At 36.4% G+C, this 16,614-nt stretch overlaps 1 protein-coding gene across 1 annotated transcript in view; it reads left to right on the top strand.

Moving 5' to 3' along the window:
* Window positions 1-16,614, top strand: part of HYDIN (HYDIN axonemal central pair apparatus protein) — a 374,065-nt gene that overhangs the window by 161,115 nt on the left and 196,336 nt on the right. Inside the window, exons 13-14 of the mRNA XM_064489991.1 lie at window positions 11,960-12,078; window positions 15,942-16,165. Of these exons, the coding sequence (XP_064346061.1) occupies window positions 11,960-12,078; window positions 15,942-16,165 (343 nt within the window). The remainder of the gene's footprint in view (window positions 1-11,959; window positions 12,079-15,941; window positions 16,166-16,614) is intronic.

Here is a 16,614-nt window from a genome sequence, read left to right as displayed (position 1 = left end):
GTTTTCAGTCCATATCTATGCAGTCACTTTTCTCTGTGTCAAAAGGGGTCAGGCAGGCAAAGAATGGTACAGAAGAATGGGCTGCCTCACCCAGGACTGTGCCAGCCTCCACCTCCCCCAGGCACGTGTTCCTCCACCTTCCTTGGATGTAACCATCACCTTGACTTTTATGATGGTCATCTTCTTGTTTTCATATATAATTTTACCACCTATGTGTTTATCCTTAAGCAAAATAGTATAGTTACCTGTTTTAAATATATATTTATATATTGAAATCATGCTCTATGTCTTATGCTATTAGCACTTAGAAGATAAGCCACTCAATAAATATTGATTAAGTGAATGAGCAAATAAATGAAACGAATGAATAAGTGAATGAATCCTAGTTTGATCTGGTCTCTCCTTTGCCCTTGGACACGGATTCTCAAGATGGCCCCAGAGTGAATACAGATGGACTAGGAGCTTCTGGATTGACATAAGTGTTTCCACACTTCAGACCAGCATCATCTACCCCTGACTTCTTAATGGATCTGGAGGAAATGTTGGTACATCAGTGTTCAGACACAAGCTGGAAATGCGTCAGTGGCCCCACCCATCACAGGTGGCAGGACCTCTCTCCCATTGACAGCTCCCCTGGGATGCCATGCTTGGCCATTTTCCAGGGGGTTGGCTGCTCTCCAGGAGGTTCCCAAACGTTACATAACTAATTGCATTTATCTATTGTCTCCTTTGCAATTCTGAATTCTGCCACAGAATTCACACCCTGGGGCAACTGAATAGTGTAATTTTCCATCTGCATGACATTCTTTTTTATTTTCTTAGTGGTGTATTAAAGATAAGATTGCCAGGGAAGGGTTTTGTTTACATCATAATTCCATGTTATCTTCCCTATAAATTCCATGCAATTCTATGTGTCTTTTCAAGGGCTGGTGCTGATTCCTTACTATTATCTTCAAAGGGCTGGTAAAACCTCCTGGTTTTAGGTCACTGAGAAATACTTCTTAGGCAGATAGAAAAAGCTCCTTCTCTCGTTGTGTTTTGTTTTGCTTTGCTTTCGTTTTTCTCTAACGCTTTGAGCATATAAAATCAAATACATATAGATATGCTTCCCCTCACACCTTTTTACATAAATGACAGCGTACCTTATACAATAGTTCTAACACAGCTTTAAAAATATTTCTTACAGACTATTCCATAACACTAAATTAAAAAGGGTCGTTCTTTTTCCTGGTTGTATGGGAATCCTTTGTATTTACATATCACAGTTTAACTTTTAACCTTTTGTCACTGAGAAATAGTACACAGATTCAGAAATGTACATAATACATATGTGCAGGCAGAATAATGGCCTAAGCCACTAAGTTTGTGGTAATTTGTTGTAGCAGCAATAGAGAACTAATACACATACATATGCAACATAGCAAATACTTATAAGACAGACATTGTGTAATTGCCACCAAGACCAATAATGGAACATTTCCAGTCCATCCCCCTGTGTGTTCCTTCCCAATCACACTCCCTTCACCCCAGCCTCTCGCTGAAATAAGGACCATTCTGCCCTTCATAATTGTTATTTCCTTGCTTTCATTTATAGTTTTTACTCCTGTGTATATATAGCTAAAAATTACAATTTAATACTGCCTGCTTTTGGAATGTGCATAATTAGAATCAGTCTGCATGTCTCATCCAAGTTGTTGCTTGTAGCTCTAGTTGTATTTCAGTTTCACTATTGGCTAGTGTCCCATTATGTGAGTATATGTTCAGAGACAGGAAGTTGCAGGGAAGGCCAGTGTCACTGCTCTTGAGGGTCTTGCATGAAATTTAACCCACATCTCCAACTGCAACCTTTTCTTCTTTTGAAAGCGTTTACAGTGAGGCACCATGAGAACAAAGATGTACAGAAACATAGTTCCTGCCCTCAGGAAGCATAGAAATGAGTAGGGGAAACTGGCACATAAACCAACAGCTAGGTAATGCTATACAGTGAATGAGTGATAATAATAGAAAAGAATACAGGACACACAGCTCAGTCTTGGTATTTTCAAGGAAGGGTCCCCAGAGAAAGTGACCCTTGAAATATCTGTTAGTCGGGTGAAAAAAAAGAGAGGCTGGGCATGTCAGGCAGGGAAACACTTGTGAAAAAAACAGAGAAAAATTATGTGAAAATATAATATGAGCAAGATTCACAAGTTCTTGGGGTGTGAAACAGAGAGAGACAGAGAGAGTTGGAAGAGGCAAGGTGAGGGCAGGAAATGAAGCTGGAGGCTGGAGTAGTAGGTGGGATCCAGTTCTTCGAGGGCTGCTCTTGACTGCCAGAATAAGAACCTCGGACTTCATCCTGAGTGCAGTGGGGAAATCACTGAAGGGTTCTAAGTAGGGAAGTAACCTGCTCAGACCTGAATATGACAAATACAACATCATCATAATCTTTTCAGTTAACCTGAAACTGAATTTTTTTTTCTTCATTTAAAAATTTCAGGTTTCCTTAGATATAGTTAAATCTGTATGTTAGATATTTATAAAAGACTTGTTGATGGTTTGATCTAGAGCTTGAAACTGATCTTTCTTGTATCTTTATTTTCCAACGGAATGTGCAAATACCTAATTTAATAATAGAGATTATTTGTTTTATAAAAAAAAAACTTAAAGGGAAACTACACATATTTGGTTTGGATCACCATATGGGAACTTCAAAGAAAGTAACACTTTCTGATCTAAACTGTGAAATGTATCGCTAGATAACATTAATGGGTGCTTCAGAGTCAAATTCAGAAAAGCAGCATGGTGGAAATGAGTCCTGATGTACCCGCTTCCTTTAAAGCCCCAATTAAGATGAAACCTTGTTATCCATTTTCATTCTTTGCATCATAAGAGAAACATCTGAGTTTTTAGCACAATTTGAAGCTTTTGAGTTTTATCCTAATTAAGGAATGGAGATTTAAGAAAGAGAAAGCTAAATCATCCTAATAATTAAAAACATTTTTGGGTTTTCAGAATAATAAGTGAGTAATACCCTACATATTTGTAAGTTTTCTTTCTCAAAACTCATCTGACTGCAACCTCATAATAATATAAGATGTCTTAGTCCTATGAATGAGAAATTATTTTCTTGATCAACTATTTTAAATTACATTTAAGGTTAAATTTTTAGTTATCAAATATTTCAAACATAAAGAAAGATACAGAGAGTAATATACAAATATCTTTTATACATACCCAGATTTAGGAAAACTTGAAGAAATGGAAAAGCCTGTGTGTTTGAGCAGGAAAATCAACACTATAAATAGGTCAGTTCTTCCTGTAAATGTAATGTGAAAGTATCAGTAAGGTGTTTTGCTTTTTTTTTTTTAGTTAGTCAGTTCTTATGGAAGAAATTAAAAAGTTCCAAAGTTCTTATGGAAGAAATCAATGAACTAGGATTGCCTAGAAAATTTGACTAGAATAACTTTGGAGAACTAATATGTTAAAACTTATTAAAGATCTATAGTAAATGCAGTTGTATGGTTCAGGAACCTGCAAAGAAAGTAGCCATCAAATCAATATCCATTCTTCTTTCCATCTTTACCAGTTAGCAGCAGCAGCAGCAGCAGCATGTCCTAATCCCCTAAATCCCACCCTACCCCAAATCCACATTTCCCAGTGTCCTTGGTGTGTGAGCAAAATAAAAACCCTAATCTGTTTAAGCCACTTTGCTCCATTTCGTGGCTTACAACAACTAGCAGTCATTTATTTTGCTCACAGATCTGCAATTTGGTCAGGATTTAGCAAGACAGCTCTTGTTGCTCTACATAGAGACAGCTGAACAAGCTCATCCACCTATCTATCTGGCACTTGATCCTGGCTGCTGACAGGGACTTCACCGGGTTCTGTTTGCCGGACCTCTTATCTGTAGCCTCTCCATGTGGCCGCTTGCTTCGTCATAGCATGCACAACGGACTGAATTGTTGAGATGAGAAACCTATGGCAGTCAAATTGTGATTTCTTTAGGTTATCTGTCTTTTCTATCATATTAATAAGAATTACATTATGATTCTGTGTTCCACAGTTTCACTGTAATGGATTTGCCTCTACTTATCCTACTTGGTACTTGGTATGCTTCTTCAATCTCAGAACCTTTCATCAGTTTGGAAAATTCTCCACAGTTATCTCTTCACTGTTGTTTTCATCTTATTGTCTCAGTTTTCTCCTTCTGGAAATTCTTTTAGATATATGTCTATCCCATGGGGTCACTGTGTCTTTTAACCTCTCCTTTACATTTTTTATTTCGTTGTCTCTGTATGATACATTTTGGGTTTTTTCTTGAGATCTTTCTTCCAGTTGACTAATTCTTTCTTCGGGTATGTCTAATCTGGTGTATTTATTCATTTTTTTAACATTTTTTATTGATTTATAATCATTTTACAATGTTGTGTCAAATTCCAGTGTTCAGCACCATTTTTCAGTTATTCATGGACATATACACACTCATTGTCACATTTCTTTCTCTGTGAGTTATCATAACATTTTGTGTATATTTCCCTGTGCTATACAGTGTAGTCTGTTCTACAATTTTGAAATCCCAGTCTATCCCTTCCCACCCTCCACCCCCCTGGTAACCACAAGTCTGTATTCTCTGTCTGTGAGTCTATTTCTGGCCTTTATTTACGCTTTGTTTTTGTTTGTTTGTTTGTTTTTGTTTTTGTTTTTGTTTTTTAGATTGCACATATGAGCGATCTCATATGGTATTTTTCTTTCTCTTTCTGGCTTACTTCACTTAGAATGACATTCTCCAGGAGCATCCATGTTGCTGCAAATGGCATTATGTTGTCGGTTTTTATGGCTGAGTAGTATTCCATTGTATAAATATACCACATCTTCTTTATCCAGTCAGCTGTTGATGGACATTTAGGCTGTTTCCATGTTTTGGCTATTGTAAATAGTGCTGCTAGGAACATTGGGGTGCAGGTGTCATCCTGAAGTAGATTTCCTTCTGGATACAAGCCCAGGAGTGGGATTCCTGGGTCATATGGTAAGTCTATTCCTAGTCTTTTGAGGAATCTCCACACTGTTTTCCATAGTGGCTGCACCAAACTGCATTCCCACCAGCAGTGTAGGAGGGTTCCCCTTTCTCCACAGCCTCTCCAGCATTTGTCATTTGTGGATTTTTGAATGACAGCCATTCTGACTGGTGTGAGGTGATACCTCATTGTATTCATTTTTTATTTCATCAACTTGGTTTTTCAGTTTTAGAAGTTCTATATAGTTTTAATACTTTCATTTTTTTCTCCTTCACATGGTTTCTATTTCTTCATTTACTTCTTTAAAGATTTTAAGAATGCTACATTAGAGTTTATTTAAGAATTTTCTGTTATCTTAGACTCATGGGGTACTAATTTGCATGTTTGTGGTAACCACTGATTTTCCTCATACTGGGTTGATTCTTTAGATTGTTTGAAATGTTTGTATTGTGAGCTAATCTTTAGCCCGTGCTATGGACTGAATGTTTAAAGGTGTCTCCCTCCACCCCTTAATTCATATTTTGAAAGCTAATCCTCAATGTGATAGTGTTTCGAGGTAGCACCTTTAGAGGTGATTAGGTTGTGAGGGCAGAGCCATCATGAATGGGATTAGTGTTCTTATAAAAGAGACCCCCAGAAAGCTCCCTCACCCTTCTCTCCACGTGAGTGAGAAGATAGCATCTATAAACCAGTAAGCGAGCTCTCACCAGACACTGAATCTGCCAGCACCTTGATCTTGGACTTCCTAGCCTCCAGAACTGTGACAAATAAATATTTGTTGTTTAAGCCATCCAGTCTATGATATTTATTGTAACAGCTTAAACAGACAAAAACAACATGGGTACTGGATCATGGAAGTATTCCTTCAAAACATTTAAAAAATTTCTTCTGCCAAGACCTTACAACTTTTATTTTCTCAGCTTCTGATTCTTTCACCTATAGTATTGTGTAAATGGGGCTTTGATTTCTCACAGGGGCCTCTTTTCCCTATTTAGACTGCAAGGTAGAGAGCAGGCTTCATTGATCACTGCTTCCTTAGATCAGTAGGTAGAACTTTTCTAGTTTCCTTTTTGGAAAGAGGTATTCTTTCCAAGGTCCTGGATTTATGCAGGGATCTAAATTCAGTTCCTCATTTCCAGATAGAAACAAAGCATTATGCCCTGTTTTTGTGAAGGTGTCAAAACTGAAGCTATTAGACCATAAGGCAGTATGTACTTTGCCAATCTCCAAGTTTCCTTTTTATTTCTAGCACCTAATATGTTCCTTTCTTTCTTTCTTTTGGGCTTAGATAAGAATTAAAACTGTATATTGTCATACTTTTAATAAGCTTTTTTGTGTGTGTTTGAAGTGAAAGAATAGACTGAGTCAGCTTACTCTGCCATGTCGTCAGAAGTTAATGTAGTTAATAGTGTTCATATGTTTCCTGAGTTAGTGTCCTTAGAGGATCTGCACAGAATCACTCTGGTTGCTTATTAAAAATGAAGATTCTTGGGTTTCATCTATGTCTTATTGAATCAAAATCTGTGGAGATGGTGCTAGAGAATATGTATTTTAATGAGGGCTAAAAAGTAAATGTGTATCAAGATTGTAGGACACAGGATTTATACATATAGAGAAATCAGTTGTGTTTCTGGACAACAGTGAGAAATTAAATTTTTTTAAAGCAATACTACTTACGATAGCATTAAGAAACAAACTATTTAGAGATAAATGTGATAAAAGATGTGTAAGACTTGTACACTGAAAACTATAAACATTGCTGAGAGAAATTAAAGGCCTAAAAAATGGAGAACTATGCCTTAATAGGTCAGTATATTAAATATCATTAAGATGTCTTTCTCTTCCAAATTCATCTGTAGATTCAGTGCAGTCCAAATCAAAATCCCAGCTACTTTTATAGGTAGAAATTGACAAACTTATTCTAGAATTCATATAGAAGTAGCAGAGAATTTAGAAAGCCAAAACAACTTTGGAAAAGAAGAATAAAATTAGAAAGCTAGTATGACATTATTTCAAGACAACTTGTAAGCTACAGTAATCAAGATAATCCAAGGTAATATGCCCATCTCAAAATTCTTCACTTAATCAATCTTTTGCCTTACTAGATAATATTCACCTTTTTGCCATATGAGGTGATAATTTATATACTAGTTCCAGGAATTAGGGTGTAGATATCTTTGGGAGTCATTATTCAGCCTGCCACAGAATGGGGACCCTATGTGGGTCCCCAGTTGCTTCAGCACTTTATACTATGTAGTCCATCTGTCTTCACTGATTGTCAACACCTGCTCTGTCATAAATCAAACTTACATATATATGTGTATTTATTCTTAGTTCTGTATTCTGTATCCTTCGTCATTTTACACTTCCTGCACCAATACCATATTATCTTAATTACAATAGATTTATAATAGATTTTAATATGTGAAAGAACAAGTCCCCTGGATTTATTTTTCTTTACTAATGTCTTGGTTATTATTGGTCCTTTGATTTTACACATAAATTTTATAATCAATCATCAAATTCCACCAAATTCTACCTACTAGTGTTTTGTTTCATAGAACATTAAAATTACAGATATAGATGAGTTGGAGGGAAATTGATGATTTTACAATATTGAGTTCTTCCCTTTGAAGAACACAGCCTAGTTCTCCATTTATTTAGATCTTTGTTAATATTTTTCAGTGAAGTTTTACAATTTGTTCCTTGAAGGTCTTAAGTATATTTTATTAGATTTATTTCTAGATACTTTATTTTTTGATGCTATTGTAAATAGTATGTTGAAAATTAATTTTTCTAATTGTTGCTGTATATAGAAATGCAGTTGACTTGTATATTGATTTGGTAACCATCAATCTTACTCTATTTTATTAATTTTAAAAAGTATTTATAGATTCTTTAGAATTTTCAAGGTAGATAGTCATAAAATATGTGAATAATGACAGTTTGTTCTTCCTATTTGTACATTCCTCCCCTGCCCCACCTTTTTCTTGTCTTATTGTACAGGAATGGAGCTCAAACATATTGGACATCTAAGATATCTTGGATGGCAAGCTTTTGAAAGTCCATGGTTATATTTTCTGGTATTTAATACAATGTAATCTATTACATTCCTGGATTTTAGGGCTGTGAAAGGGGTTCTATAGTACATCTCTCTGTTTTTCATGTGTGAAACCAGGACACTGTAATCAGATGAGAATCTGCTCTATTTTAGAAATATTTTAATATTTTGCCCTTCTAATAAGGAATCTGTCCTCAGAGCTTACTGGTTCCTTTAGGCTTGTCCCCCTTGCTGCCTTTTGCCAAGACAAGAAAAATCCCTGCTTCAAAAATCTTGTGAAAAAATATCATTTATAATATAACACTAAAATTTAGAGTAACTCTTGCAAATACAAGGCTGGGTATTACTTTACTCCCATTCTTTCCTGGCTGAGGGAAATGGCTAGCTACAAATAAGACAGTCTTCTTTGAAGTAATTGATAATTCACAAAGAAACATTGGCTCACTGCTTTATTACAACATACCTCCTTTCAAAAAAATTTTTATTAAGGAAGGCCATCAAGGTAACAGATTGAGAAAGCTTTAAGCTTGACAGTTATAAATAGTCTTGCAGTTTATTCCACAATATATTTGCAATTCTCTTTCTTTGTCATTCTGAAAGTTGGATCTCTGTCAAAATACTTTTCTCTTGACCAAGGAGTGCAAATTATTGCCTTCAAAACAGATTTGAAGATTAGAACTCTAGAATAATGGAGAAGGATGATGAGGTTTGGACTCTCGGAAAGTTTTACTAATGTTCTAGAGTGTTGTCAAACGAACACCTGATCTTTAGAGGAACTTATTTTCCAGGGATAAGATGGATTGGAGGTACCCTTTGAATAAATCAACTATCCCAAATATTGCTAGGATTGCTCTTGTTTCTTATAATCAAAGCAATACTTGCCTAATGACCACTGTGTTGCCAAGCATTAGAGAGGACCCAGAGATAAGTAATCTTGTCTTTAAAAGGACAGTTTTGGAGAGGGAGTGTTACAGATACAGAAGCTAAATAGCAATAGAAGACAGTGGGACATAAAATGTCACAAGGCATTATAATGATGATAATAAATTAGAAATATCACTTGGTTGTTCAATGTGTATTTGCTGTAATACTGAAAATTACATCTAACAGAGTAGCAAAAGTATTTTGAGTGTTCGAAACGTTACACACAGAACAAATATATCATTTTTTCCTTGAATAACTTAAAAATTTATTGGTGCAAATTTAAGGAAAACCTATCAAATTAATCAGATATTTTTAAGAGTGTTGGCATCCCCACTGTCATAAAGGATATGGAGAGACAAAAAACATTAATACTGTTGATGTTTGTGTGTGAATTAGTACATGCATTCTGGAAGGCAATATGGCCATAGCTGTGAAGGTGTCAAATGTGTATCCCTTTGTTCTGGCCATTCTACTTCCAATGGTGGTGGGCTGGGTAACTTGAATTAACTCGTTCTCCCTCTCTCTCTCTCTCTCTCTCTCTCTCTCTCTCTCTCTCTCTCTCTCTCTCTCTCTCTCTCTCTCTCTCTCTCTCTCTCTCTCTCTCTCACCTCTCTCTCTCTCTCTAAGAGCAACTAAAAGAGCAAGGCAAAATCTTTTTCAAACCTATTTTGAAGGCAAAAGAGAGCTGCCAGGACCATGAAGGATTTAGGAGGCCAAGATCCAGGAGAAGAAAGACACCAAAACAGACAGACTTTGGGGCCTCTTTAACTTTAGCAATAGATTTTTTGGCTGATACTACAAAGACTCAGAAGTTCAGCAGAGTTAGGGAAGAAAACATAGAAGTTCACATGATACCCAAGAAGAAAGCGCCCTAGTAATCTCCCAGGCTTAAGGGTGAGATGCAGTAAAGTGGGCACTGGAAATGGGCTGCCCTCTTAAGAACTGGAGCTAAGCTTTGGATCATTTTCCAAGTATAAATTTGATTAGGAGACTTCTCTGTTGGGGTTCCAAGACATAATTAATCCGTAATGTTCTAAGGTATCTATTGTATATGAGGAATTAACTTCTCTTCTGTATCTAGGATAGTGCTACCTACATACCCTTATTGGGAGAACTGAGAAAATAGTCACTCCAATAATTTACTGCAGGGCTTAATTCTCTCACAGAATCTTGCCACCAAAGGTTAGATTAGGTTATCTAGAATTGCTAATATTCCCTAGTCACCATCCAGAACCTGGAGGAAGATACCATCTTCTCTGAGTTTCAAATTATCTCTACAATTTTTTATATACACTAGTCAGCACTCAATAAAAAATAACCAAGTAAATAAAACGGTAACACAATCTGATGATAGAACATCAAGAGAAACAATAGGAACAAGCCCACAAAGATCTAGGTAATAGAATTATCAGACACAGATTTTTAAAAATGCTCTTACTAAAGACAGTATTGAGCAGAGGTCTGGAAACTACAAAAAAATCTAATAGGAAGTCTAGAACTCAAAAGTTATAATGACAAATTAAGAACTCAGTAGATGAATTTAATAGCCTGTTAGGTGCAGCCAGAGGTAGATTTTGTAAACTAGAAATTAGATAAATCAAAGAAATAGTCACACTGAAGCATGTAGAGACAAAATACAGAAAAGAGCATAAGAGTTGAGTAGAATGTGGCAAAAAGTTCATATATGTATTATGTATTACATTATATATGAATATATATAGAGAGAGAAAGAAGTGAGAAAATGGAGCATAAGCAATATTTGAGGAGATAATGACTAAAAATTTTCCAAATTTGATGAAAGATATTCATCCACGGAATCAAGGAGTACGACAATCCCCAGGAAGGATAAATGCAAACCACACCTGGAGACATTATAGTAAAACTGTTGAAAACCAAAGACAAAAAGAAAATCTTAAAGCAATCAGAGGGAAAGACATATCTCAAATAAGCAATAAGACTGTAAGCTGAGTTCTCAACATATTTCTGGAAGACAAGAAATAATAGAATGGAATCTTCAAAGTATTTAAAGAAAATATAGGAAAATTATAAATATATTCAAGGATATTAATTACTTTATAATTTGTTCTAATGAAAATTTAGAAATCACTTAAATATTCAACAAGAGGGATTGGTTAAAACATTTACTTCATCTTTACGTGACAATATGTAAAAATGTTTCAGATGTATTGTTAAGAGAAAAAAGGCAGGCTACAAAATAACATATAGCATATGCTCTCATTTACATTAACAGTATTTAAAAATGATTAAATGTGAAAGGATTGGCACCAAAGTGCTAACAATAGTTACCTTTGGGTGGTGGAATTAGGAGACAATTTCCACTTTCTCTGTAATATTTTTATAATGATCATGTATTATCAAGTGCACATATACCCCTTTAAAAAAGGGAAACAAAACCAGTCAGTACTTTAATGGCTTATGTGCTGTATTGACCATGGGTCCACTGTGGATGTGTAGTAAGGGATACTGTTTAGTGGATTCCATTTCCTCTATATGAAAGAAACTGCAAAGTGAGGATCAGGTAAGACTCCTAGGCTCAGATCCTTTTATGCCCTGACTCTTCCTAAATCCCAGGAAGATCAGTGTGAACAAAAGCCTTTGGAGACTCATGGTGACTCTTATTTTATTGTCACTCTTCTCTGATTTAGAGAAATTATCTTCCTTTATAAGAAACTTGTAAAGTTAAGTTAAGATTGGGTTAATTTTGGGGTTTTTTTTCCCCCTGCTAAAATGACAGCCTAAATTGCAATATAAGCTGCCCCCTAGAGTTAAGAAAATAACAATATTCTTGTTTCTTAAAGATAAGCTAAATCTCCAGCATTAGTTAAATTACAGTTCCCTCGGTCCAGTGCAGGGAATTGATGCAATAATCTTGATGGCTTACACTGGTAAGATGCTGTGGATAATCTGGGGTAGAAAAGCATCATTTAGGGTAACAGAGTCTGAATTGTTTTTACAGGCCGAGAGATCCGTCTGCCCCTCAGAATCAAAGGGGAAGGAATGGGACCAAAGATTCACTTCAACTTTGAATTGCTGGATATTGGAAAAGTTTTTGTTGGATCTGTTCATTGTTATGAGGTAAGCACTAGAACTGTTCACTGAGAGTCAAAAGTCCTTGGTTTTTTTTTTTTTTGGTTTGTTTTATTTTATGTGTCTTTAATGATAGAAAATCTGTGCAGTCACATTTATCTGCCATTACTCATACCAATTCAGACCCCAAATGATCCGACCCCTCCACCTCCTAGTCTTGTTGAGGGAAGCAACTTTTTTCTATAGCCCCTCTAACTTTACAGAAAGCATCAAAGCCATAATTTAATAGGTTTTATCCTCACCATTTGTAAATTGTGAAGGGGAACACTGTAAATACTTCTCCCCGTCCGTTTAATTCTTGTTCTCTGACAGTGTAAATCCTGCAGATCAGAGGATAGAGAACCTTCTACATTTTCCAAAATGTCCTAATGAGGATAGCTGTTTTCACACTTCAAAATTTTCTCTGATTTAAAATTTTAATTTAATTTTCTCTGATTTAAAAACCAATCATCATGGTTTCTAGAAGAGACCTCCCTGCTTTATCTTTCCAATTAAATAGAAAATGATTTTTTTACATGATGTACTCATGGGTTGATGAGGATCAAAGTTACTTCAATGTCATCTCAAACCTAAATTTGTATCTAGGACACTTGTTATACTATATCAAGCCATTGAAACTTTATGGTAGAAATATTCCTGAATTGTAAGAGTTTATATTTCTATAGAGGTAATAATAGAAGCATTTATTTAATGAATGACAAATAGGTGTCAGGTTCCAAGCTTTATTATTTGTGCATGTCTCTGTAGACGTGTATCATTTCTAATCCTTACAGAACCGTGAATGGTAAATTTTACTGTACCTAATTTTACAAATGAGAAACATGAGGAATTTAGTAGTTATTTCGATCAATAACCTCGCCCTTCATGTGTGTTGGGCACACATGCATTTGTTCACTTGGTCCTCACAAAAACCCTGTGGAGTAGGTACCCATTATATAGCTGAGGAACCTGAGGCTTAGAGAAGTTTTACTAGTTAAGGTAATGCTACATACTATAACAAACAAATACAATAATATATACTCTCTGGAACATGATAAAACTCTACTTGGTTGCTAACAGAAAGTCCCTAACAAGCTTGCTCATCCACAGATAGCTCTCCTCCAGCAGATCAGGAACCCAGTCTCCTTCCACCTCTTGTCTTTGCCACCCCTAACACGTGACCTGCAAGATTGCAGTCTCATGTGTATCACACTGGCAGAAGGAGAAAGCTCAGAAGGAAGCAAGTGAGAGGTTTTCCTAGGAGGTAACACTGGAGGTGGCATGTATCACTTTTGTTCACATCCTGTTAGCTTCTGTAACTGCAAAGGTGGCTGGGAACTGTAGTCTAGCTATAGGCACTGGAAGAGGAGGATATGGGTTCAGTGAAAAGCAAACCTGACTTTGCCCCATCTGGGTTTCTCGGGCCCTACATCTTGTGGGAAGAGAGGGCCCTATGCTGGCTTTTCAGTCCATCAGGCTCTCATCATGGGCAAATCCAGCCTGTAGCCAACTCAGCTCTCAGCCCAGTCTAATCTGGCACAGTAGGTAAGTGCCCAGTTGATGTTGAGAGCTTCCCACATTGTTGTTTGTCCTCTTTTGTACTCTATGTGAGGACATACAATAACTATGGCCCAAATGGGATGATGTGAAAAGTAGAGATGTTAATATCATGATGAAATGGGATATACCCAACAGCACAATTTAAATGAAGAGATCAGTCACATGACTTTCATAAAATGAAAAGAGGTACAGGTACTATGTTGCGTTGTCCTGTATTTCATTTTGAAAAAATATGGTCACTTAGGGGAGGGAAAAGAAAGATACATGAGTTCTTTATTAAATTAATATTCTGTCTGTAATTTATCCACTGTGAATTTCTCTTACACTCTGTCTTATGGATGCCACATCAGAAAAGGACCTTTAGTTCTGATGCAAAATGGATAGGGTTTCCCTGAATGTAATAATAACTTCTAATAAATTTAACAAAAGTGTACTTGAGTCCACCACTTCCCACCCTCCCAGATTTGAATAGTAAAGAGAACCACAGCCAGCTAAATAAATGTTAAATGAGGTGCTGCACCAGATTGGACAGTTTTGAGAGCTGTGCAGTGGCAGAGGACATGGTAAGGTGCTTCTTATGGGAGTATTCTGCACTCTCTGCAAATTTAATGCTGATGCCTCATTGCATCTCTCTCAATTTATTACATTACTTGCTTGAGACAAATTTGAATAACTAGCTATTGCTCTTAGTCATTGCTGAGCTTAGCAGATACATAAAGAATAACCCCTGAGAGATTACACTGTTGCCCAGTGTAATTAGAAGGAAAACAAATGAGAGGTGAAGTTCTACTTAAATTGTCTCCTCTCCAAGGAGTTGGACTGCAAGGAGAAGGGCATTACTAGTAATCAGAAGGTGTCAGAATTGTGTCCCAAACAGTTTGCTTGATTCTGTATTCATAAATAGGCGCTGCTTTGTCATGGGGAGAAGAATGATATGTATATTCTCAAAAAGAGAGGAGCTGGCACCTAATAAAAAATCTGGGTGAAGCATTTCTGTGAACAACAACCAAAAAAAGCCATCCATGCACCTGCTCAAAGAGAAGAACAAGGGTCCTTCAAATTACCACTAATACCTTTGAGTTGCCTTCAAGTTACCACCAGTGCATGTCAGTTGTTTCTTAAGCCCAGTTCAAATTTAAACCCTTAGCTGTGGGGTTTAAATAGCAATCACTGTCATTTATAAGCACTCTTTGCCAGGCACTATTCTAAAAGTTATGTAAATTAATAAATTTCATCTTCACAGCAATCTGAGAAGTTGGTAGTACTACACATTACAGATGGGGAAACTAGGGCACAGAGAAGCTAAGCAGGTTCTCCAAGGTCACACAGCTAGTAAGTCAGTGGCAAAACTGGGATTTGAACCCAGGCATTTCGCTTCTGAGTCCCTGGTCATAATCACTTTTCTCCAAGTTCTCTTTAAAAGGAATGAAGGGTGAACCATGATTCCTACAACCAGGAAATTTAGAATGAGGGAAATGGGGAATAAATGTAAAAAGATGAATAAAATATCAAGTAGTGATGTACCTCTTTTGATGCGTTGCCCACTTTCAAGGACAGGAATTGTGGGAGGTGGGATCAGGAGCAGTAGACTGAGCCATTTGCAGAGGACTCTGAATTTCAGGCGTGAGCTTTTTACACACACCTAGTATACAATCAAAATGGGCAATGACATGGTTCTAGAACATTAGTATATAGGAATAAAACTTTTCTGTAGTAAAACAATTGCTTTTCTAAGCACCCCCAAACAGTTATCTATCCAATAGAGTTTGAGATGAAAATATCTTAATAGGATGAAATCTAATAGTACAACAAAGAGAATCCTTGCAATCTGGAATCCACAATAATATCTCATTTGCATCCTTCAAGCTACACTATAAACACAGGCTTAGGTAGTCCTTGCTCCTCTGTTATGACTTGCTTTTCATTTTTCAGCATGCCATTTAATCTCAGCCTTCTCATGTATAAAAGAGAAATACCTACCTTGCCTTGGTTACTTCACAGTATGAGTATTTAAAAAAAAAGTATTTTAAGGCTTTTCTTCAGTAGACGTGCTTAGGATCAATCTTTATAACATGAGCATAATACATTTGACTACATTTTGAAGAGGAGACAAAAACACAAAATTACTTTCTGGCTTAGGATTCTTATCTTCAAACACTCAAGACAGTTCTTGATTCATTTTTCCCCTGTTCATTTGTCCCCTGGAGTTTTTCTTTTGTTCTAATTCCTGCAGCTGTCTCTGTATTGGTGCTTATATGAAAATAAATCAGAGGCCCATTGTCTACCTTTTCACTCTTGCCTTTTTGATATAGGCAGTACTATCCAACAAAGGCAGCATTGATGCCCTCTTCAACGTGATCCCACCAACTTCGGCTGTGGGAGCCTGCTTTGTTTTCAGTCCCAAGGAAGGCATCATCGAACCGAGTGGAGTACAGGCTGTCCAGGTCTCCTTCAGTTCTGCCATTCTGGGACACTTCGAAGAAGAGTTCCTGGTCAGTGTCAATGGGGCCCCTGAGCCTGTGAAACTGACCATCAGGTAAGATACTTCTACAACTAATGTGGAAACTAACTGATGTCTTTACCTATTGCTTTCTTAGACTTCAAAACCAGACTACTTTACACGTTAATGGAGAGTTACTAGATTGCCAAAATATTTATCTGTTTTTTTGTTAACAATATTGATACCTGATGAAAATAACAATTTGATTCCTCATTGATTATTTCTTTTTAATCCAGACACTGAAGTATCATGTAAAAATAAAATTCTTTAAAAAACCAAAACTAGATCATGTCTTAAATGTCCATAACTAACTTTGTTGATAATGAACACATTAACATAGTGGGGTATTTTAAATTTCTACCAGTGTTTCCCTACAGAATACATGTAGCTTATTATTGTAGCATGGATACAGATGCTGTTTTTGGGATCTAGTTTTCCTGTAAGCTACAGCCTTAAAGAATAAGGACCTAAGTACTAAATTAGTT

The sequence above is a fragment of the Camelus dromedarius genome, chromosome 9 (assembly GCF_036321535.1).
Source record: "Camelus dromedarius isolate mCamDro1 chromosome 9, mCamDro1.pat, whole genome shotgun sequence".
Taxonomy (NCBI): domain Eukaryota; kingdom Metazoa; phylum Chordata; class Mammalia; order Artiodactyla; family Camelidae; genus Camelus; species Camelus dromedarius.
This window is presented reverse-complemented; position numbering and strand designations above follow the sequence as displayed.